The 24502-nt window shown below is 35.9% G+C and overlaps 1 protein-coding gene across 4 annotated transcripts in view; it reads left to right on the top strand.

Moving 5' to 3' along the window:
* The window catches only part of TBC1D23 (TBC1 domain family member 23), a 56241-nt gene that overhangs the window by 9842 nt on the left and 21897 nt on the right, over positions 1–24502 (top strand). For 2 of the 4 annotated variants that reach the window (XM_027583633.2, XM_027583630.1), the window contains exons 2-9: positions 12336–12447; positions 14011–14116; positions 15129–15333; positions 18543–18666; positions 21483–21607; positions 21699–21745; positions 22567–22670; positions 24017–24139. In XM_027583633.2, the coding sequence (XP_027439434.1) occupies positions 12336–12447; positions 14011–14116; positions 15129–15333; positions 18543–18666; positions 21483–21607; positions 21699–21745; positions 22567–22670; positions 24017–24139 (946 nt within the window). Of the gene's footprint in view, positions 1–9906; positions 9941–12322; positions 12448–14010; positions 14117–15128; positions 15334–18542; positions 18667–21482; positions 21608–21698; positions 21746–22566; positions 22671–24016; positions 24140–24502 lie in introns of those variants that run through there. The other 2 variants (XM_027583631.1, XM_027583634.2) reach the window with 2 other exon arrangements.

The following is a 24502-nucleotide window of genomic DNA, read 5'->3' as shown; positions in this document are numbered from 1 at the left end:
CGTTGAACTTCATCCATATCTACTGTAGGAGTAAATGTGTAACAAAGTTGTTTTATTTTCATTTCTACCAAATACCACACAAAATATTCAGGAACTAATTAAGGAGTATTGGTGTGGTAGTAATTTGTAACCAGTTTGCTAACAATAGTAGCAAAATAAGTTCAGACAAAGCTTTTGATGCTGATGTGTAGGGACTTAGGCATTAAGAAATAACCGGAAATAAGGTGGCACAAAGTAAGTCATGGAACCACAACTTTACATGTGCAACTTGACACTGTTACACAATCTGGGGCTGGTGCTTAGAACTAGTTAGCTGGTCATTTTTGAGTTTTAAGTAATTGATCAGAGGCTTGTGCATGGATGTAATATATATGTAGGCAAGCTGGCCTGTTGTGGTTTAATCTGTGCTCATAGCGATTTACATTCCAGACAAATCCAAACAGACTGCACTTCAGAAGGAGCTGTTCCCAACTTTTTTGAGTGGGTTTCAGATAATAGGACTTAAGATAAAACTTGGAACCGCCAGCTAGATCTCCAGTACCTCGCACAGTGGCTAGTAGGTAGTTGTGCTCAATATATATTTATTGAAGGTTTGAATAAAAGAGTACTTTTAGCAGGGAAACAAAATTCAGAGCAAGGGTTAGAGAGAGGTATAGGAAAGTAATGGAAACTTGAGTGTTTTAAGAAGAGAATCTAACTTTGCAGAGTATGTAAAGAGGACAAGGACTGAGATAGATGATTTTTTAAAATATTTTACTTATTTATTTATTTGAGCACCCTGAGATAGATGATTAATGACTTTTTGGAGCAGTTTCAGTAAAAGGATGGAGGGTTTGAGTGAATGAGGAGAGAGTAAGTAGAGATGAGTGGTGATTACTGTTTGCAAGGAGTTGAACTGGAAAAGGAGGGGGAGAGAGTACTTTGAAAGGGAGTAGGTCATGTAGGACCTATTTAAATAAGCAAATGTGAAAATATTTGAGGAAACAGTCATCATAGGCTATTTTGTTCTTTATATTTTTGAATGCTGTAAGTTCTGAGTCCATTCTGTCTCTTGGCTCTCTTTAATACTCCTGGCAGACTCAGAATTTTGAGTAATATCCTATACAGTAAAAATAACATGTTTAAGATGTTTACATAGCAGGGGTATTTTATTGGGCTTTTATTGATTTCCTTAATAGTGCAGCTTTTAAATTTTTATTTTTATCAAACAATAATATATCTTAGACCCCAATCACTTTAAGATACAAAATTAATTTTTAAAAATTGGAAAAAAATTGGTAATTGGTTTTTGTCTATAGTTTCTCTGTACTCTTTGAAGTTTAGGTGATTAACGTATATTCTAGGTCCCATGTGGTCTTTTTTTTTTTTTTGTAGTGGATTAGATTTTTTTTTTTTTATTTAAATTCAACTAGCCAACAATAGTACATCATTAGTTTCAGATCTAGTGTTCAGGGATTCATCAGTTGCGTATAACACCCAGGGCTCATCATATCACGTGCCTTCCTTAATGCCCATCACCCAATTACCCCATCCCCCGACCCACCACCACTCCAGCAACCCTCAGTTTGTTTCCTGTAGAGTCACTCATGGTTTTTCTCCCTCTCTGATTTCTTCCCATTCAGTTTTCCCTCCCCCTGTGATCCTCTGTACTGTTTCTTATATTCCACATATGAGTGAAACCATATGTTAATTGTCTTTCTCTGATTGACTTATTTCGCTCAGCAAAATACTCTCTGGTTCCATCCATGTCGATGTAAATGCTAAGTATCCATCCTTCCTGATGGCTGAGTAATATTCCATTGTGTATATATATATATATACATATATATGTGTGTGTGTGTATATATATACATATATATATACCACATCTTCTTTATCTGTTCATCTGTTGATGGACATCTCCGCTCTTTCCACAGTCTGGCTATTGTGGACATTGCTGCTGTGAACATTGGGGTGCAGGTGCCCCTTTGGATCACTACATTTGTATCTTTGGGGTAAATACCTAGTAGTGTAATTGCTGGGTCATAGGGTAGCTCTATTTTTAACTTCTTGAGGAACCTCCATACTGTTTTACAGAATGGCTGCACCAGCTTGCATTCCCACCAACAGTGTAGGAGGGTTCCTCTTTCTCCGCATCCTCGCCAGCATCTGTCGTTTCTTTAGTGGTTAATTTTAGCCATTCTGACTGGTGTGAGGTGGTATCTCATTGTGGTTTTGATTTGTATTTCCTTGATGCCAAGTGATGTAGAGTATTTCTTTATGTGTCTGTGGGCCATTTGTAATGTCTTCTTTGGAGAAATGTCTGTTGGTGTCTTCTGCCTATTTCTTTCTTTTTTTTTTTAAGATTTTATTTATTTGACAGAGAGAGACACAGCGAGAGAGGGAACACAAGCAGGGGAAGTGGGAGAGGGAGAAGCAGGCTTCCTGTGGAGCAGGGAGCCTGATGCGGGGCTCCATCCCAGGACTCTGGGATCACAACCCGAGCCTAAGGCAGGCACTTAACGACTGAGCCACCCAGATGCCCCATCTTCTGCCTATTTCTTGAATGGATTCCTTGTTTTTGGGGTGTTGAGTTTGATAAGTTCTTTATAGATTTTGGATACTAGCCTTTTATCTGAAATACTATTTGCAAATATCTTCTCCCATTCTGTAGGTTGCCTTTTAGTTTTGTTGACTGTTTCCTTTGTTGTGCAAAGCTTTTTATCTTGATGAAGTCCCAATAGTTCATTTTTGCTTTTGTTTCCCTTGGCTTTGGAGACGTGTCTAGGAAGCAGTTGCTGTGGCCGAGGTGGAAGAGATTGCCGCCTGCGTTCTCCTCTAGGATTTTGATGGACTCCTGTCTCACATTTAGGTCTTTCAAAAAGGATTAGAATTTAAGAATTTGGTTTGATTTGGTTTACTCGGTAGACTGAAAGGCTTCATGAATTTAAAAAATTTTTTCCATTCGGAGGACATCCTGTCTAAAGTTAGAAATTTATCTCAATATGCTGAGGTGACAAGAGTGTTATTCTGAAGTTGAATAGACTATGAGAAATCATACAGACTAATAAGTTGCTAGGAATGATTACTAATTGCTTAATTCTAGGGCTCTTTCATTATTTTGTATGAATGCTTTCTATTTCTTTAAAAAACATATATTGAGTGCTAATTTTGCCTTTAAATATTTATTCTTAACTAAATGAAAAGTGACTTAGTGTTCCCACATATGTGTTTTCTCTTTTCCATGTTTTATTATTGTCTCGTTTGTCTCAGGATTTCTGTTATGTGTACCCATAAATGGTTCATGTGAACAACTTACTGTCTGACAACTACAGTGAAGGCTTCATTGCCTATGGAGTCTATCCAGAAAGAGAGTTGAAAAGGACAGATTCAGGCAAGCTGTAGGCATTAAGATGGAATGGAAAGAGGAGTGGGAGGGATACTCTGGTAGAACAGAAAATAATTCATATGCTGTATGAATACTTCTCACTTCTTGATTCATGGTACTGGTACTATCCAGTACTATCCCCATTTTACAGGTGAAGAATAAGTTTGTATTCTAGGTCATGCAGCTGTTAAGTGTATAGAGTCTGATGTCACATTTTCTGATTTTAAACTTTATAGATATTTTCTCTGTAATATGTTGCCTCAAAGCCTTTATATCCTCAGTTCCTTGGTGGTCTTGCTATTGAGCTGCCATGTCAATAGTGTAGGAGTTTGTTCCTTTTCCACAGTGGTAGTTAAATGAACTGGTATTAGCTCGAGGAATTAAAGAGGCAAGGCAAGCTCTTACCCCTTAACCTAAGGTGTGGCTTGAACCCTTCATGTGATACACTCCTTCATTGAAATGGTAAATGAGAGTTTGACACAGTAGATTCATTTGAAAGCCCTAAATTAAACTATTCCTAAACCTTTTCTGATACAGTTACTTCTTTTATAACATTTTTATTGACATATAATTTATGTACCATAAAATTCACCCATTTGAAGTATGCATACAGTTCATTGGTTTCACTATATTCAAAGTGTCAGGCAGTCATCACCATGATTTAAGTTTAGACTTTTTATTACCCCCAAAAGAAACCCCCTACCCATTAGCAGTCACTCTCATTCCTTGTCACTCCAGACCCCTGACAACCACTGATTCTATCTCTGTACATTTGTCTGCTTTAGACATTTCATGTGGGTGGAATCATACAATATGTGGCCTTTGTGTCTGGTTTCTTTCACTTAGCATACTGTTTTCAGGGTTTATCAACGTGTTACATGTATCAATACTTTATTCCTTTTTATTGCTGAGTAATACTCCATTGTATGAATACGTTACATTTTATTTATTCATCAGGTGATGGACTTTTGGATTCCTTCTACTTTTTAGCTATTATAAATAATACCATCATAAGCGCTGATGTACAAGTTTTTTGTTGTCTTTTTTATGAGGTAAAATATATATAACATTAAGTTTTACCATTTTAACATGTATGATTCGGTGACATTAAGTACATTCACAGTTATGTCCAACCATCACTCACCACTATCCATTTCCAGAATTTTTCATCATCCCAAACAGATGCTTTATAACTAATAAATGATAACTTCCCATTCACCTTTTACCTGTAGCCCCTGGTAACTTCTATTTTCTATCTCTATCATACAGTATTTACTCATTTGTGGCTGGTTTATTTCACTTATCACTTGTCTTCAGAGTTCATCCATGTTGTACCATCTGTCAGAATTTCCTTCCTTTTTAAGGCTGATATTTCATTGTATGTATATACTGCATTTTGTTTACCCATTCATTGATGGATATTTGAGTTGTTTCCACTTTTTGGCTCTTGTGAATAATGCTGCTATGAATGTGGATGTAGAAATAACTGTTTGAGTCCTTGTTTTTAGTTCTTTTGGATATATACCCAGAAGTGGAATTGCTAGATTATATGGTAATTCTCTATAACTTTTAAGTAACTGCCAAACTTTTCCACAGTGGCTATACCATTTTACATTCCCACCAGCAGTGCACAAGGATTGTAATTTCTCCACATTCTTGTCCTTTTTTTGATACTGGCCATCTTAATGGGTATGAAATTTAGTGTGTCTTTTTGATATTAGCCATTCTTGTGAAAATGGTATCTCATTGTGGTTTTGATTTAAAATTCCCTAATGGCTAATGATGTTGAATGTCTTTTCATGACTTACTGGTCATTTGTATATCTTTTTTGAAGAAAGAAGAGTTGTCAGATGCCTTGGAAAGGTTAAATTAAGGTAAAGATTTGGATATTAGGCAGGAAGTGGGGAGCATAGGGAGAGTGGCCCTATGGAGTGGTAGGGGTGAAAGAGGGAGGAGAAATGACACCGGGGGAGTAGAAGAGGGAATTGAGGAGAAGATGAGGGAGAAATAGTGACTTACAATGTTGAGAATTCTTTCAGAAAGCTTGCTGTGAAAGGAACAACCAAGAGTTTGGTAACTAGATGGAAGGGAAATTTTGGAGGAGCTTTTGTGGTGGTGGTGATGTTGTTTCTAATGCCAATATTGAGCTTATTGGAAAAAGAGAAAGTGGGAGATAGGAGAGAGGGGATAATTGGTGGCACATGGCCTCAGAGGAGTTCAGGGGAAGAGAGGAGACCCAGGTGAAGTTACCAGTGTTAAGGCTAGGGCAAGGATACGTAGATGTCTGTGCAGAGAGGAAAGACAGAAATGATGTCTGGAGGTGATGGTTTGTTGCTTCTGTTTGTTTTTGGAGAGGGGCTGAGATCAAAGGGAAGAGAAGCCTGCTGGCCTATGTTTTTTCTTTCAAGTCAGATGAGGTAAAGTGACTGTGTAGGTGTTCTGAAGAAAGTGGTGAATAGGAAATTTTCAGCCAGCATTGATGGCAAGCAGGTAGAGAAGATGGTGAATTTATGATAGCATCATAAAATTGTCTTACTTTATTTTCCCATAAAGTCTTTATTGAGCAGAGTATAGGAACAAAAGAAGGCAGAATTGGTTAAATTAACCAACCCAATGCTGAGAATTTGTAGCTTTCTGAATGAGGCAGGAGGACAAAGGAGTGACATTTAGGGTGTTAAGAATGTGCTTAAGGTCTTAGCCCATGGAGTTAAGACAGAGGACAAGAAGTGAAGCATCCTTCTTGTTACTTTCTTCTTGCAAATATTTGTTCATTTTAGACTACAATAATACCCCCTCCAAAAAAAAAAAACAAAAAAACCACACATTAAAACTGTCCTGTAAGGGCACCTGGGTGGCTCAGTCATTAAGCGTCTGCCTTCGGCTCAGGTCATGACCCCGGGGTCCTGGAATAGGGCCCCGCCATCGGGCTCCCTGCACAGCGGGAAGCCTGCTCCTCCCTCTCCCACTCCCCCTGCTTATGTTCCCTTTCTCACTGTGTCTCTCTCTGTCAAATAAATAAAATCTTAAAAAAAAAAAAAACTGTCCTGTAAGCACTCTACTTGAGTAAACATTTTTTAATAGCTTCCCAGCGTGTGTGGGAAAGAGTGGGTGGGGAGTGGGAATAGTACTATTTCTCTAACACATATATGCTGTATGTTAGTTTTAAAATTGCCCATTTTTTAAAACTTACTATATTTCATTAGTATGATAAACATTTTCTGTATCATTAATTGTCTTTCAGCATTTTAAATTGTTGCCTGGTATTCCATCTACTAATTTAAATCAGTTACTCATTTTAAGACAGCTACATTGTAGTTTTCATAGTCATAATAAGCACTACTTTGAACATGCTTTTAGCTGAATCATTTTACTCATTCTCAGTTGTTGCTGACTGAAAGGATATAAATGTTAAAAAGGAATCCATAAATACTTAAATTGTTCAAGCAGTCCATACAAATATAAGACGTAAATATACTCAAGCTTTACTGACTGATGCTATGTGCGAAGTAAATGTCCTTCTCATCTCATTTCTCTGAAGTAGCCACCTTTCACAATTTTGGGTTTTGTTCTAATGGATACTGACATACCTCTGACCCACATCCAGTCCCTGGCAACTACCATTTTCTTTCTGTCTCTGTGAATTTGACTATTCTAGGTACCTCAAGTAAGTATAGTTGTACAGTATTTGTCTTTTTGTGATTGGCTTATTTCACGTAGCATAATGTCCTCAAGATCCATTCATGTTGTAAATGTGTCAGTGCCTTTCCTTTCTAGGGCTGGATGATATTCCATTTTGTGTGTATATACCCCATTTCATTTATCCATTTATCCACTGAAGTATATTTGGGTTGCTTCCACCTTTAGCTATTGTGAATAATGCTGTTATTAACATGGGTGTACAAATATCTGTTCAATGTTCAAGTTCCTGCTTTCACTTCTTTTGGATATAGAATCAGAAGTAGAATTGCTGGATCATATGGTAATCCTGTATTTTAATTTTTTGAAGAATAGCCATACCGTTTTCCATTGTGGCTACACCATTTTACATTCTCACCAACAGTGCACCGGGTTCCAATTTCTCCACATCCTCGCCAACACTTATTTTCTGTTTTGTTTTTTCTTTTAATAATAGCCATCCTAATAATAGGTGTGGTTTTAAAAGACTTGATTTTTAAATTCTTCCAGATCTTCTTAAGAAGAATAGTTAATAGGGTGCCTGGGTGGCTCAGTTGGTTAAGCGACTGCCTTGGGCTCAGGTCGTGATCCTGGAGTCCCTGGATCGAGTCCCGCATAGGGCTCCCTGCTCGGCGGGGAGTCTGCTTCTCCCTCTGACCCTCTTCCCTCTCATGCTCTTTATCTCTCATTCTCTCTCTCTCAAATAAATAAATAAAATCTTAAAAAAAAAAGAAGAATAGTTAATAAATACTATATATGCATCATATACTTAACCAGTTGAACTATTGATATTTATGTTTAAAATTGAGACAGTCATACAGCCAAAAAGTTAAAAACAACTCTAATGTCCATTAACTGATGAATAGATAAATAAAATGTAGTATAGGGGTGCCTGGGTGGCTCAGTCAGTTAAATGTCCAACTCTTTTTTTTTTTAAGATTTTATTTATTTATTTGAGAGACAGAATGAGAGAGAAAGCACATGAGATGGGGGGAGGGTCAGAGGGAGAAGCAGACTCCCTGCTGAGCAGGGAGCCCGATGCAGGACTCGATCCAGGGACTCCAGGATCATGACCTGAGCCGAAGGCAGTCGCTTAACCAACTGAGCCACCCAGGCGCCCTAAATGTCCAACTCTTGATTTTGGCTCAGGTCTTGATATCAGGGTCCTGAGATCAAGGCCCAAGCTAGGTGTGGAGCCTGTTTGGGATTCTCTCTCCCTCTCCTTCTGTCCTCCCCCTATGTGCGTGCTCAGGCTTGCGCGCGCTTGCGCTTTGTCTCTCTCTCTCTCAAAAAAATAATAAAATAAAATGTAATATATACATGCAGTGCAATATTTAGCAGTAAAAATCATGTACTGATACATGCTACAACATAGATAGACTTTGAAAACATTATGCTGAGTGAAAGAAACCAGACACAAAGACCACATAAATAAGATTCCATATATAAGATGTCCAGAATTGGGGCACTGGCTCTCTCAATTGGGAGAGCATAGCATGCGACTCTTGATTTTGGGTTGTGAATTCGAGCCCCATGTTGGGTGTTGAGATTACTTAAAAATGAATAAACTTTAAAAAATAAAATAAAATGTCTAGAATAGGTAAATGTGTAGAGACAGAAAGTAAGTCAGTGGTTGTCAGAGGCTGGGAGCCGGGTGAGGAGGAGTGGAGAATGGTTGATGATAATGGATATGGAGTTTTGAGTGCAGAAAGATGTATGTTAAAAAAAGAAGAGAGAGATGAACTAAATCTTGTTTTCATCTTGTGTTTGGAGTATATACAATTAAAGTTTCCATCAATTTTTTAAATTATAGGGAAAAGAAGTTTTTAGAACATGGTTGGGGAAAAACAATTTAGAAAATAGGGTAGGGGCACCTGGGTGGCTCAGTTAGTTAAGGGTCTGACTTCAGCTCAGGCCAAGATCTCAGGATCCTGGGATCAAGCCCTGCATCAGGCTCCCCATTAAACAGGAGCTTACTTCTCCCTCTTCCTCTGCCCCTCCCCCTGCTTGTGCTCTCTCTGTCTCTCTCACTAATAAATAAATGAAATCTTAAAAAAAGTGTAATATATAGTCCCCCCAACCCCCGTGGCAGATTTTCTATGACTTTTTAATTTTTAGGAACACAACATATACAGTCTAGTTGCTTTTAAAAACTATAATTTCAAATGGATTCATTTTATGGCTTATTCATAAAATTATGTACAGAATTTCAAATTGAATTTATTAATCCTAGAAGCATTTAGAAATCCATATTTAATTTGGTAGTGCTTGAAAATTCATGCCCCCCCCCCCCCCCACCACCATGCCCTCTTAACTTGCATTGTGCAAATGCTTCCGTATGCTAGAAGTTACCATTTGGTTGAAGAAGAAGAATCTTACTTAGTTGCTAGCTTGAATAAGCATTAAATTAACTTAAAATGAATGTAGTTACGTTGTTTGCCTTGCTATAATTCTAAAACAACGTGGGTTACAATGCTTAGATTAGGTGATTTTGCCACAGAACATCAGGTGAGGGGATATTCTATTATGTTTTATTTAGGTTTTGAAAATATGTTATTGTTGGATCATCAGCAGTAATTTGTAGTATTATACTAATAAATATGGTTTCAGTGCCACGGAACTGGGAAGAGACGCATTTCTGTTACTATGCAACCCCAAAGCTTTGAATTTATTTTGCCATGAACCTTCTGAGCAAAGTAGACAATTATTTTTCAGACTTAACTAGGATAAATGGACAAGGCCTGTGCTTTTCTATTTTAGGACCTGCCTGAGTGTGCAGTACATTTCTACCAACCTTTAGCTTGTGAGGTCAGTAAGAAGCTACCATCATCAAAGAAGATTTAAAAAATCACAAAACACCCAATCATACTCCATCAGACATGCATCTTGCTTTTGAATGTAGGTATTGCTTATTCAGAAGTAGAAGGAGTTGGTTTAGGGAAGGAAAATTCTATTTGAGAGCTAAGTGCCATAGAGTTCCTGTGTCTTGATAGAAACTTGAGCCTTACATGAATTATTTAACTTCACTATTTTCAACTCTTTTCCTACTTTTACAAGTGCATTTGTAATGTTGAAGGTCTGATAACTGAACTTTTGAATACCTTGTTCAGAAGTTAATGTTACTTTTAATTATTTAGTTTGTGAGAAATTCCTTTTAGTACTTAAGTTGGAGCATTTTCTGGTTTCTTGCTCATGGTTGTACTGCTGGAGACCACGTTTGTGGTTCCCTGGGGGCAGCATCAAAGAATCCAACAGCAGCTGTATCAACAGGGATGTGCTTGTACATTATTATGATTTAAAAAGTATGTTGAGGGTTGGGCATTTTGCCCCAAAATACTGACTTTTTTGTCTGGAATAGTAAGGGATTTGGCAAGGTTACTTCAAAAAGAAACCCAGGATATTTGCACTGAAAAATGGAAAAATTCTAGTTCATCATTTACTTGGTAGAAGAATTCCATCTTATGCAATGGTGTTTTCAGTTCATTTCCATACTTAATCATTAAAAATATGGCATTCATCAAAGATCACATTAAGTTTTGTTTCATGGTCACAAACAATCTTTCAAATTCTAACAGGTGCTCTCGTACATTTGGGCCAGAAGATAAAGATAAACCCCATTCTTTATCAATGTACAGGCCTGAACCATTTCTCAACAGAAGACTTGAAATCTCTTTCCCTCTCTTTCTCCTCCAACACTTTGGTGACCATATGGCAAAAGAACAAGATGTTTCTTGTGTGGTTACTAGTTATCTTCTTGTTCTTACGAATTTGTAGTAGCTTTGTTAAGAAATCTCTCAAATTTGATCACTACATTTGTGTTGAATATGATCCCAAGTGATTACATTTTCATTTAATTCCTTCCTCTTAAAAGGGCAACACTTTAGTAAATTTATACATTTAGGGGCGCCTGGGTGGCTCGGTCGGTTAAGCATCTGCCTTCGGCTCAGGTCATGATCCCGGGGTCCTGGGATGGAGCCCCATGTTAGGCTCCCTCCTCAGCAGGGAGCCTGCTTCTCCCTCTCCCGCTGCCTGTCGCTCCCCCTTGCTTGTGTTCCCTCTCTCTTCCAAATAAATAAAATCTTAAAAAAAATTTATACATTTAAACTGATATTTTTGGAATCCCGTCTTTAAGGGAGATTAACGTTGTCTTATTGAGAGAATGTGGAATGGGAGTAAATTATTTTTCTCAAAACCACCTATATACACAAAAATGTGACAAAATCTTGGTTTCCTGATTGTAGTGGGAGACTGCCTTTTGGGCTGCTTTAAAGAATTTTTAGAAATTGGCTGAGTTGTGGATTTTTATTTGTATAGATTTTTTTTATGTATTGTATATTAAAATTATAAAGAGTGAAACTTCAGCTTTTGAGAATTCTGAGGGAATTAGTTATTTTAAGTGGTTATTTTGTGGCTAAAAATCAATTCATAATATTTGTGAGAGTTTTTTTAAAATATATTCTTTTTACTATATACAAACAAAATTTATTTCGTGTTTAATTTTCTCTTTAAACATAGTAGACTGAGCATAACTGCTTGATGATTGTATTGTTTTGCTTTATAATACAGTGATGCCATTAGAGCTTTTTTGTTCCTTTAACATTAATTGGACACTGTAAGCCAGGCAGTGCTCTGGGCATGATATCTGTATAAGTTATATACTAAGTATTCCCATACTGCAGTGCTTTGAATTCTTGGCTGAATTTTATGATTTCTCCTCCTTGCCACCATTTAACGTAATATTAAGAACATAAATTCTGGAACCCAACTGTTAAGGTTTGAATCTTGGCTCTAGTACTTACTTGATAAGTGATCATAAGCTGTATAACTCCTCTTTGCCTCAACTTGTACGTATGTAAACTGGGGCCAGTGATGATTGTGGTTACTTCATAGGGTTGTGAGAATTAAAAAAACACAGGCACAGTGTTTGGAACAGTGCCTGGTACAAAGATAGTGCTATATAAAGTGTTAGTCATTACTATTACCATGAATAGTTACTATTATTGTGACTTTTCAGTGCTGTCAGCTTGCTTGCCCTGTCTTCTCTTTTTAAATTTCTTTAATCTTAGAAAACATAACTAAGCTTATTAGAACTAAATGCAAAATAAGAGTCAATTGCATGAAACCTGAGATTCCCTTTCAAGCAAATAAAATGCCGTGTATGCCTTGGCATTACATTTTGGCTGCTGAGAACCTTCTTTTTGTAGACACAACCTTTGACAGGCCATGCTTACATAAATCAGTCTTGAATAAGAAAAAATAAGTAAAATTGATCTATTAAAGACCTGTTTTTTAGGGAAAAAGATCTTGAAGAAGCTCTGGAAGCCGGAGGTTGTGATCTTGAAACTTTGAGAAATATAATTCAAGGGAGACCACTGCCCGCTGATCTGAGGGCCAAAGTTTGGAAGGTAACTGGAAACTAAAACTTAATCACTTAAGAATAACATTTGAGGATTTTTATGTTCAGTTGTTTAAGTTGCAGAAGACTTTATCATCTTATGAGCATGCTGCATCTAGAGAATTTATTGAACAGAGCAACTTACTGAAATGTGTGTTTCTGTCATGTTTGGTTATTTAATAATTTAGGTTTTAAAAGACTGTTTTTCTTTCGTAGTTATTAGAAATGATGTTTATGAAGATTGTTTAATGAAATGGGAAAATGCAGCCAATGAGTAAAATAAGATTTATAATCGCGGCTGGAATTACCTGAGCTATGTTAAAGACAAGGTGGGGAGGGGATGTAGGTCTCTCTGGGTATTGGAATTATAGGATGTTTTACTTTGCTTTATTTTCCTCTTCAGCTGTTCTCCAGTGCATGTGTATTATCATTTTTTTTAAATTTTAAATTAAGATTTGTTATGACTGCAAAAGGAATACTCATCTTTGTTAAAACATATAAGCATAGGATAAGATAAGAATCATCTGCTGTCTATCACTTAGGTAAAACACATAATTATGTCTTGGTATTTATCTTTTTATTTTTTCTTCTCTGCACATATATATGTTACAAATGGAATTATAACTGTATATAGAATTCTGAATGTTTTATTATAGAAATTTAAAACACAAAAGTAGAGACTTGTATAATGAACCTCCATGACCTATCACTTAGCTTTAACTGTTAACATTTGGAAAATCTTGTTTGATTAGCATCTCAATCTTGGGGCGCCTGGGTGGCTCAGTCATTAAAGCGTCTGCCTTCGGCTCAGGTCATGATTCCAGGTCCTGGGATCGAGCCCCTCAGCGGGAAGCCTGCTTCCGAACCCTCTCCCACCCCCACTGCTTGTATTCCCTCTCTCGCTGTGTTTCTCTCTGTCAAATAAATAAATAAAATCTTTCAAAAAAAAAAAAGATTAGCATCTCAATCTTTTCCTCCCCACTCTACCCACTGGATTATTTTAAAGTAAATCCTTGATAGCACACTAAAATACTTTACTATGAAAGTCTAAAAGATAAAGACTTTTAAAATAACCATAATACCATTAAACTGAAAAAAATAGTGAATCATTAATGTGTCCTCACATGTGTGAAGGGATAGGGGCTCCTTCTGGGGTCTCTTTTATAAGGATACTAATTCCATTATGAGGGCTCCACCCTCATGACCTAATCACCTCCCAAAGGCGTCATCTCTAAATAACATCATATTGGGGCTTAGGTTTCAACAATGAGTTTTGTGGGGGGACACAAACATTCAGTCTATAACATTGGTGATGTTTGCTTGAAATAAATTTATATATGCTATTCAGTAGATTGATATGAAGTAGTAAAATTTAATATAGGAAGATTTAAAATAATTGTGTTCATTGTGATCTGACTTAAGAGATCAACATTTGGTGGAGCATAAGTACATTACTTTGTAATCTTAGAAGTATGCATTATTATTTCTAAATTCAGGACTTTCCATTATTACAGCGTTTTTTCCAAGAATGAGAAATGACATATGAAGCTAGTTGCTTTTATCTTTCTTCCAGATTGCTCTAAATGTTGCAGGAAAAGGCGATAGTTTGGCATCATGGGATGGTATTCTAGACTTGCCAGAACAGAATGCTATTCACAAAGATTGTCTTGAGTTTATTGGTAAGTTTAATCATTGTTTTCAAACAGTGAAAAATTCGAAAATAATATTTTGAGGTAAAGGAATTACCCTATTAGAATCATTTTGTTATATTTTGGGATATGTTGTGTTTGTGAAGGGCTGATAAATAGTTTTAGAACTTCTCTTTTGAAATTCTTATGAAGTAGTGTCTAATATTTTTAAGAAGGAGAGTCCAATTTTAGGGTCTTTTTTTTATTATATGTTCAGTTCTTCAGGTTACCTGTACAGTTTTAAAATTGTTTTTTGTGTAAAGATCTGTATGATTGTATATAGTCTCCACATTAAAGGGGTCTGTGTTCCAAAAGTTTATCTATACAACATAGGTAATGATCTGTTATAAAAAAAACTACTGTAAGTCATGGGTGAAAGATTTCCAGTCACTCCACAAGGTCTTTTTCAAGATTAAATGAATTTAGTTTGTATTTTTAAATTCATCTACAGTCTTTGGTGTCTTTCTATTTCCCTTTCATCACATTTTAGTTAAGTTTTGATTAGATAAGCTTTTGTGTACTAACCACAACAGAAACATTATTGCTGGTGTGTACAAAGGAAAGGGAATTTGGTAGTAGAGAATGAATCACCTTCCTTGACAAAGTTATAGTGGCAGCTGCCCATCATGGGGTAGATCATAATCTGTTGTTTAGAAAAAAACCTTTTTGCTTTCCAGGAATATGGGTTAAACCTATCTTTCCTACCTTTCTACTTCAGATTATCCATTCTTTGTTTAATGTATATATACATATATTAAATATACTTAACCTATATATATATACATGTGTATATATATAGGTCAAGTATTCTTGAGTTAGTAAATATCAAATAGTAAATATTGGATAAGTATAAGGAAACATGTGCTTTCATGTAGTTTTATTTTGTCCTTTTCATGCTCCAAATATACTAAGATAGTATCGTATGTTTGTAAACAAGTGTTATGTGCAATAATGGAGTTTCTAACAGGCCGCTGGCAACTTAATTTTGACACTTCTTTTCTAGAACAGCTTTCAGTGCCAGAAGAGAAGGCAACAGAATTACTTTTGGATATTGAATCTGTAATTACCTTTTACTGTAAATCACGTAACATTAAATACAGCACATCCCTTAGCTGGATACATCTACTGAAACCATTGGTGCATCTTCAGCTGCCACGCAGTGATTTGTACAACTGCTTTTATGCTATCATGAATAAGTACATTCCCAGGTAAAATACGATTTAGTTATTATAGTAAATGAGTAAAGGTCTAGTTTGCTTTGAGCTAAAGTTGTTAGATTTACTTTGGTGGTAAAGTAAGAGATTCAAATAATTTTTAGGGTTGTTTGAGTCTTAATGGTTATTTGACTTTATTTTTGTGGTTATAGACATTTTTTAAAGGATTCTTCAGTTAAGAATTTATGCTTATAGAGTTTATGCCAATTTTTTCATAGTATCCCTATTTTAATTTCTTTCCTTATAAAATAAAAATAACATTATAATGTCTACATGGAATGTAAAATTTTTAGAGTGCTTCCTTAAGTGAGGTGCTGGCATTACAGCTTGGAGGGTAATCTTGGATATGCAGGCATTGAACAGGTAATTAGAAGTGTGCTGAGTGTTAGGAAGATGAAATATAGAATGCTATGGGAATTATTTTATTTCGGTGGGAGGGGTAGAGGGAGAGGGAGAGAATCTTAAGCAGGTTCCATGCCCAGCATGAAGTCTGACACAGGGCTTAATCTCAACAACCCTGAGATCATGACATGAGCCTAAATCAAGAGTTGGACACTTAACTGACTGAGCCATCCAGGTGCCCCTAGAATGCTATGGGAATATTTAATGAGGGTGACCTAACTTGCCCTGGAGGTCAGAGATGGCTTTCTTGGGCAAGTGACACTTAGGCTGAGAATAGATAGGTAGATGTTTAGATAGTTGTAGTGGTGTGGGGGGGGGGGTGCAGGGAGGCTGGGGAAGGGAGTACAGGGGCTGCACTCATGAGGCCAGAGAGAATTCTTGTACTTCCCAGTGCTGTGGATCAGGTAGTCAGGATTTCAGAACCAAAAGGAACTTTTGACATAACCTAGACCAGTGGTTTGGCCACACAGTGAACTGTGGATGTACACTGGAATCATTGAGGGAGCTCTGAAAAATCCTGCGGCCTCTTTGTGTACCTGATTATCAGATCTCTGAGCAGGGCACCCAGGCATCATTGTTTTTTCAGAGCTTCTTAACTGACTGCAATATGTAGCCAAAGTAGAGATCTACTATTCTGGAGCTTGGTAGTTAAATGACTACCATTTTTTACTGCTCTCTGTGATAACACATTATACTAAATGCAGGTGCTTTGTGTGTTTTCTCATTTAAACAACGGCCACTAAGGGGTAGTTATCTCTGATTTACAACTACAAAAACTGAGGCAAAGAGAGATTAAAGACCTACTCAGGATTACACTTCTGGTATATGTTTGAGTCAAGATTTGAACCTAAGTGTGGGTGGTCACCTGTGCTTTAACTAATACAGTTCTTCACCCTGGTTGCTTGTTAGAATCAACTGAAGAACTTTTTCTTTAATAGTTTAAGATATTATTTACATATAAAATGCATCCGTTTAGTTTGTACAGTTCATTGGTTTTTAGTATAGTCACAGAGTTGTGCCACCATAACCACAGTCATTTTTTAGAACATTTTCATCACTCCAGAAAGGAACCCTGTTCCCATTAGTAGTCAACTCTCCATTTTCCCCCAACACTCTTAGCCCCAGGCAGCCACTAATCTTTCTGTCTCTGTGGATTTGTTTGCATTGCATGCATGTACCACATTTTATTTACTCATTCCACAGTTAATGGACATTTGAATTATTTTCACTTTTTGGCTCTTATGAATATGCAGCCCCACAAAATGCTGCTAAAAGAACTCCATTGTCATATATCTTCTTATTACAGGTTCAATATAACTTGTGTAGAATCCCATCAAACACAGTGCCTTGCAGTAATAGTACACAGCTATTAAATAAATAGATGCTGTTTCAATGGCTGACTCCCTGAGAGGTCCTGCTAGGGACACAAACTAGGCAGCTGTTTCTACATTTTTATGTCCCTACATATCTTACTCTCTGGTTCTGTGTTTTGCCTTAGCAGTCAGTTGCCTTGCATTTATAGAATGGGGAGAGTATTCAGACAGAGGAGGAGGTAATCTTGCCAGTTTGAATCCTGTTCTGTCTCTGGGCATCTGAATTGACAACCTAGGGCTTTCTCTACAAAACGTCCCTATCATTTACAGTATCAAAAAATGGTAGATAGAGGTTCATTCCAAATCCTGTCATTCATCTCAGAACTTGGTTTTGTAGAAATTATTTTTCAGTATTCCTACCTAAATAGCATTTGCCAGCATTCTTTATCAGAGTGCTTTTATGTCAAAATTGTGACATTCATTTCATTAGCTTTTTCACATGAAGGGTTTTACTTTATTTCAGTTGCTTTACAATTTGTTTTTTTAGAGACTGTACCCATACCAAAATACCACTTGTCGAAATACCAAATTATATATAGTGAAGTGTATGGCATGGTAGTTTAATGCAGTTTCTGTGTAGAGGTCTTAACTGACTTCTGTGACCTTGGGTGAGCTACTTGCCCACAGCTAAGCCTCAGTTTTCTCATCTGTAAAATGAGGGAAAAAATAGTAACTATTTCATAGGGTTGCTTGTAAAGATAAAATTAGATAACTTTGTAGAGTGCCTGTTACAGTGTCGGGCACATGATATTTTCTCAATGAATACCTTTATTGAGGTGGCCTGTACTTTGAGCTGTTTATGTTTTTATTGATTCATTAGACACAAGGGAAGAAGAAAAGAAATAGTACACTTGTTCCATAAAGTGTTTTGTACCTCTTGGAATTCATTCTGAGCACTAGTACCCAGGCCACTTCAACAGCTTCTAAGGCTCTGGTACAGTATTTTGTTCACCTGTGGCCATTTCACACTTTTACCTTTGTTAAAGGACATCCCTACTTGAATATGTTAACTGTGGAGCTAACTGGAAGCCTTCCCAAGAGTTTCCTCTTATTTGGTAGGGAGGAAGGGCTGGACTTCTTTGGAACTCTATAGATATCCTTTTGGGATCCAGAATTTATCAAAATAACCTAAATGGTCCTGCTGTTTTCAGTGGTCCCTGCAGTCCTTTTGTTTGAGTGCTACCTGGGTTTACCTGGAGAGAATCTCCCTAGAGTTGGCTGTAGACCTACTGTTTCTACAAACTTTCTGTCAAGTCATGTATATTAGGTGTTCCGAACCTGATTGTATCAGATAGGCTTTGTTATGAATGCTGTGGCGTTCAGGTGTTTTGGGGGTGGGGGGAAGAAGTGGGTATTGCAGGAGGACTGGTTACTAATATGAGCATTTCTGACCCATTAATGCAAAAACCTTGCTTTTCTTTCTTTTAGGGATTGTTCTCTGAAGGGAAGACCATTTCATCTTTTCCGATTACTCATCCAGTATCACGAGCCTGAGCTCTGTTCTTTTCTTGATACGAAGAAAATTACTCCAGACTCCTATGCACTCAACTGGGTAATAAAGTGAAAGTAGGAACACTTAATGAAAAATAGCTTTCTATTAAACTATAGTTAGGTTTTTTCTTTTCCCAAGGAAGAAAAAGAAAAATACTGAATTATAGACCATTATTACTTAAACCAAAGGAGTAAAATTTTTGGCACTTCAAAAATTGGTTTTTTAGCTCTTGCCTGTGTTCGGATTATTTAAAATGAAGTTTAGCCTTTGGTTGTTTTACATATATCTCACATATATTACCTATGTATGTGCTATATATAATAATATTTGAGATAGCTGTATATAATATGTGCAAATATATGCATGTAATATATGTAAATATGTGATATGGATCAGTTCACTTTAGAACTTTGTGTGATTAAATTGTTGATGGTGTGTATAAAAATTGGTATCTAATCATAAGGTTGGTATCATAATCTTAAGGTTGTCAAAGGATCAGTATAAAAGAATATAAAGGACATCTCAGCTCTGTTATTCTATATTTATATTTTCGGTGGGAAATTTTATTATTCTAGGTCAGTGGTTTTCAGACCTTTTGGTGTCAGGACCTCTTATACTCAATATCTATTGAGGATCCATTATGTTGGTTAGAAATTAAGACTAAGAAAATATTCATTTAGAAGTAGTGGTAAATCTATTACATGTTAACATAAATGGCCTATTTTTCTAATGCAAAATAACTGTATTTTCCAAAAGAAAATTAGAATAGTGGCGTTTTATATTTTTGTGAATCTCAGTATTTGGCTAGATCACAGATAGGTAGATTCTCATATCTGTTTCTTTATTCAGTCTGCTTCTTTATTCAGTGTGATGATACTACAGTTCATGTAGCGTTCAGAAAAGTATTGTTCATTTGTGAGAAAATGAGTATGAAAAAGGCAATTAAAGTTTATATATCATTATGAAAATAGTTTTGACTTCATGGACTCCCCTGTAAATACTCTGGGGGACTTCTAGGGCTCCTTAGACTACACTTTGAGAACCTCTCTTCTAGATTAACTTGACGATTTTTCTAAACAGTGATTGGGTGCTGGAAGAATGTATATTCAGAAATTAAACATATTCCTTGATCGTGCCTTAACCTAACTTTTCTTCAGAAAGGATTCCTTTCTGCCACTTATTAACTATGTGGTTTAAGACACTTAGCCTCTGAGCCTCAATTTCTTTACCTGTAAAATGGGAATAATAATAATAATAGTACCTATCTTGGAGGGTGATGGGGTAAGTAAACAATCAAGAAATGGTACTTAGAGAATTCTAACTGGTTTCAACTCTGGCATATTAAATCTCAAACTGCAGCAGCTTACTCTTTAGTTCTAAGCCACAGTCTTGTTGCTTTGAGTTAAAATAATAAAATACCTATAAAATTATGGTTTCTCTGAGATACGTGTGTTGCCATTCAATGTACTTATTTGTGTTGAAGTGAAAACTATTTCTCTGAAGCATTCTGATATCTAACAGAGGTCTCTCCTGTCACTTCTGCCATTTCTGTTGCCAGGTCTCTGAATTAGTCCTCAGTGCTGGTAGCAGATTTTAACTAAGTACTAAAACAACTGTTCTGCCTTCAGTCAATGCCCCAGATAGTTTGTTCTTGCTACTAGTATCATGTCTATGGAATGGAGTCTTTTTTTTTTTTTTTTTAATCATGAGATGAAACAGTTAAAACCAGTTCCTAAACCTTGAGGACCTGTAACTGTGAGCAATGCAGTGATAGCTGTAGTTTGGCTACGTGAGTTTAATGATGATCATATATTGTGATTCTGTTTGTACATATTTGGTATTTGTAATAGTCTTATTTGTAATAGTAATTTTTAAAATAACAGCATTATATATTTTAAAAACTTTGTGGTCAAGTGTAATGGCAGTTAGCTGGCTGTGGAATATCAGGTCATTTTTCTAGTGCAAACATCACCACTCACCATCTCTGTGAGCTTGGGAAGGTTATTTAATACCAGTCTATTTCCTCACCTATAAACTGGGAGAAAAATGTCAAATTTGAAGCCTTTTATGAGAATATTTAAAATAAGTGATAGCTAATAAAGGATATGTGACAGTAATTTAGTACTGAAATACGCACTAATGGGTATGTTCCCATTAGCCATTAAAAATGTTTTAAATTTAAACCTGTAGATGGAATTGTTTCTGTATCTAATGAAAATTGAATACTTTAAAAATATCACTGAGCTTATTTAATTTAAAACACAGGTTCTAGAGAAACTTAAACAACTCTTTTATTTGAAATAGAAAACCCCAGAGCTCCTGAAATATTGAGGGATATAAATTTGTCTCTTCTGTTTCAGATGATGAACAAGGAAGCTTTGGCAGCAGTTCACCATTATATTGTCATTAAAACTTTTCTCTATGTTCTTAAGTTACCATGTTTGAGCCTTGCAGTTACCTTATAAGTACCATAATAATTATGCTAGTTACCCTTATAGTGGTAGTTATGTTAGTTATTATGCTATGGCAGATAGGTCCTAGTTACTTTAGTTACTCTAGGTTAATTATCTCTCTCTTCCCAACAATTGTAGAAGAAGGGTAGCAGTATTCCTTCTTTTTTTTTTTTTTTATAAGAAGTAGAAATGGAAGCTTTAGAGGTTACATGATGTGCCTTAAGTCACACAGATAATAAGTGGCTTCATTGTGCCTTGAATCCACATATTCTGCCTTTGCATTACATACAGTAAAATTAAGCTACACATTAAGTGTCAGGTGCAGATAATTTGATGTAATGTTACTTACACATATGATTTCATACTTTTCAAAGAACAGGTCATGTCCAGTGGTTTATGTCTCATTTCATTTCCTGATTACAGCTTGGAAGCCTTTTTGCATGTTACTGTTCCATTGAAGTCACTCAGGCAATATGGGATGGATATCTACAACAAGCAGATCCATTTTTTATTTATTTCTTAATGTTAATAATCCTTGTTAATGCAAAGTAAGTATCAAGTTGCTTAGATTTTTCTCCTTTCTATTCTCAGGATGCTTTGTTAATATTTAACTCAAATCCATTTGTTTCTCTTTTGCAGAGAAGTTATTTTAGCACAGGAGTCGGACAGCAAAGGAGAAGTTATCCGTAAGTATCACTTAACATAGAGAAAATATTTCAAGTCACTTTATTTTCTAAAACTCAGGTTCTTCATCTATAAATTTAAGAGATTAGTCTACAGAACTCTGAGGTTTCATTCAACTCATGCACACTGTACAGGTACAAATCTTTTTTTTGCAAATCTTAAAGACTATTTTCCTTCCATTTTGCATCCTTGTTCATTTCTTACATGTTTTTTCACTCTTTCAATTCCTTTTCATATACTGTTACTTTGGTTTCATTGTTCATATCAAATGCCCTCCTCTGCCCTCTTTCCTTCCTTCTTCCTTTTTCCTTAATTTACCTTTGCGTACTCAGATTTCATAATTATTTCCATTGTGGAAATGTGGTTCTTTTGGGTCTCCCCATTCTAGCACTCACAGAGATTAAGTTACTTCCTCTGTATATTGCCTGCCACCTTGTACTGTTTGTATTGTGGTGTTTTATCTTGCTACATTACAATGATTTTTACATTTCTCACACGAGACAGAGTTCCTTAGGTCAGGAACTCCAGGGGCCCTGGCACTTAACATGTGTTTGTTAAATAAATGACAGTACTGCCATCAAAGCTAATGAGTTTGATTTGATTGCCTGAACCTATCTTACACTAACAGCAGAATTGCACTACCAGTTTCAGCTCTTTTGGGGAACTCTGCTTCTCCTCAAACAGTTTTAAAGACATCACTGTTAAGATTCCATTCATGTAGTTTTTATTATGTTGAAGATATTCTAGCTTTGATATGTAAATAATGTTCATGGTTGTATTCATCAATTTTTTAAATGTTCTCATATCTGTAATCCTTTTTCAGAGTTCTTGGAAAATACTCCATCCAGTTTGAATCTAGAAGATATAGAAGATCTTTTCTCTCTGGCTCAGTATTATTGCAGTAAAACACCAGCTTCTTTCAGGAAGGTAGAAGACAAGAAATTACCAGCTTCAGTATTTCACATTTTGTACATTGTTTTATGGTTTATGTTGTGTCTACTTAAGTTAAAATACTCTAGGTTGTCACTCTTTTCTTTCTTTTTATGTGTTGCAGTTTTATGTGATTTTTCACTGTAAATACTCTCCCTACTAGAGGAACAGAAAAATTTAAAAAGATAGTATACAGATATGCTAGGAATTACTTCATTTCTACTCTATTAGTTACTTCTGATCATGAGAAAATTGAGATACTTCTTAAGTTAGTGTTTCTTGACTTTAAAAATTTCAAAAATCTGATGGAGGATGTATAATTATGCCTCCTTTATCTGGAGTTCTGCTTTGTGCAATTTTAGTAATGCAGAGCTGTCTCATGAACAAAAAAGGGTCCCTTAGCTGCATAGAGACTTAGAACCTTTCTCAAGTGCTTTCAAGTGAAAGGACACCAGATTAGAGACATGAGTGGTGTGAGTTCCTAGAAAGTAAAACTCCAAGAAGCAAAAGCTAATAGTAGAGGAGGCACAGAAGTACCATTTATAAAGTAAATGGGTTTTTCTGTGACCTCAAGTGCCTGTGAGAGCATTATAGTCTTTTATTTATTTATTTTTTTAGGCATTCTACCATAATGATTGCTAGTTGGTGGTCATGTCACTGAAACATCAAGATGAGGTTAAATTATGTTTAGTGTAATACGTTTCAGAAGTCAGACAAGAGAAACCTTTTAAAAACATTTCCCCTGAAACTAATTAATTAAAAAAGAGATTCGTTTCTAGGGACTAATTTCAGCTATTTTAATAATTGCCTTATGTAGACCACCTCAGTTCCTGACAATGTCAAACAAGTCAGATGATGGGGTTGTGGTTTAGGATTGCTGGATGAAAACGAAGTCTTTCAGTCTTTTAAGAGGAACAGCTTTTATTCGTCAGACATAGTAAATAATCTGCACTAGCAGTTGCTAATTAAATCAGGCTGTAGATCAGTGTATTACATAATTTTTTCCTTACTTTTGTTTTTATTATGTTAAAATATGAAAAGTAACCATTTTTAAAATTTAATATTTAACTACAGGTGATACAGAAAATAGCTGTGTAGAATGTTTTATTTTTTCGTAGTCTTTTATTTTGTGTGAACTGTGACAAGGACTTTGTATATAGCCTTTTTGTCGCCTTTGGCCTGCAGTATTTGAGATGACATAATATTAAGTTTTAAAAGTCACATGACTCAAGAGTGTTACATAATTATTTTTACCTTTCATCATGGTTTATTAAGAATGTTTTTTGAAAGAAAGATTAATTTTGTTTTTCTTCGTGATGTTTTAAAAATTTCTCTTCAAACAGGATAATCACCATCTATTTGGTAGTACTTTGTTGGGAATTAAGGATGATGATGCAGATCTGAGTCAGGCTCTTTGTCTGGCCATCTCGGTGTCAGAGATCCTTCAAGCAAATCAGCTTCAAGGGGTAAATAAAGAAAACCCACAGTTTGTCAGAGGAATGCCCCTTTTAAATGCGGGGAACCAACATTTCCTCCCTGTTTGTGAATTCCCACAAAATTAATTTACTACAACAATGTAGCTGTTGCTTTTTTGAATGATTAATGTGTTGCCAGCTTGTGTGTTATTTTAGTTGTCAATAATTATTCTTGACAATTATTTTTATAAATTGCCAAATCTTATTTCATTTTTTAACAAAGCAACTGAGTATTGTATAAAGTACTTAAAATGGTGAATTTAGCGTTTAATAGTTAAATTCTGGGTAATTATACAGCTAATTGAATTAGATGGTCTGATGCCAGAGAGCATATAACAAAGGAGAATTGAGGAT

Source organism: Zalophus californianus, chromosome 1 (assembly GCF_009762305.2).
Source record: "Zalophus californianus isolate mZalCal1 chromosome 1, mZalCal1.pri.v2, whole genome shotgun sequence".
NCBI lineage: Eukaryota > Metazoa > Chordata > Mammalia > Carnivora > Otariidae > Zalophus > Zalophus californianus.
Note: the sequence above shows the minus strand (reverse complement) of the source record. Positions and strands in the feature narration are given on the sequence as shown.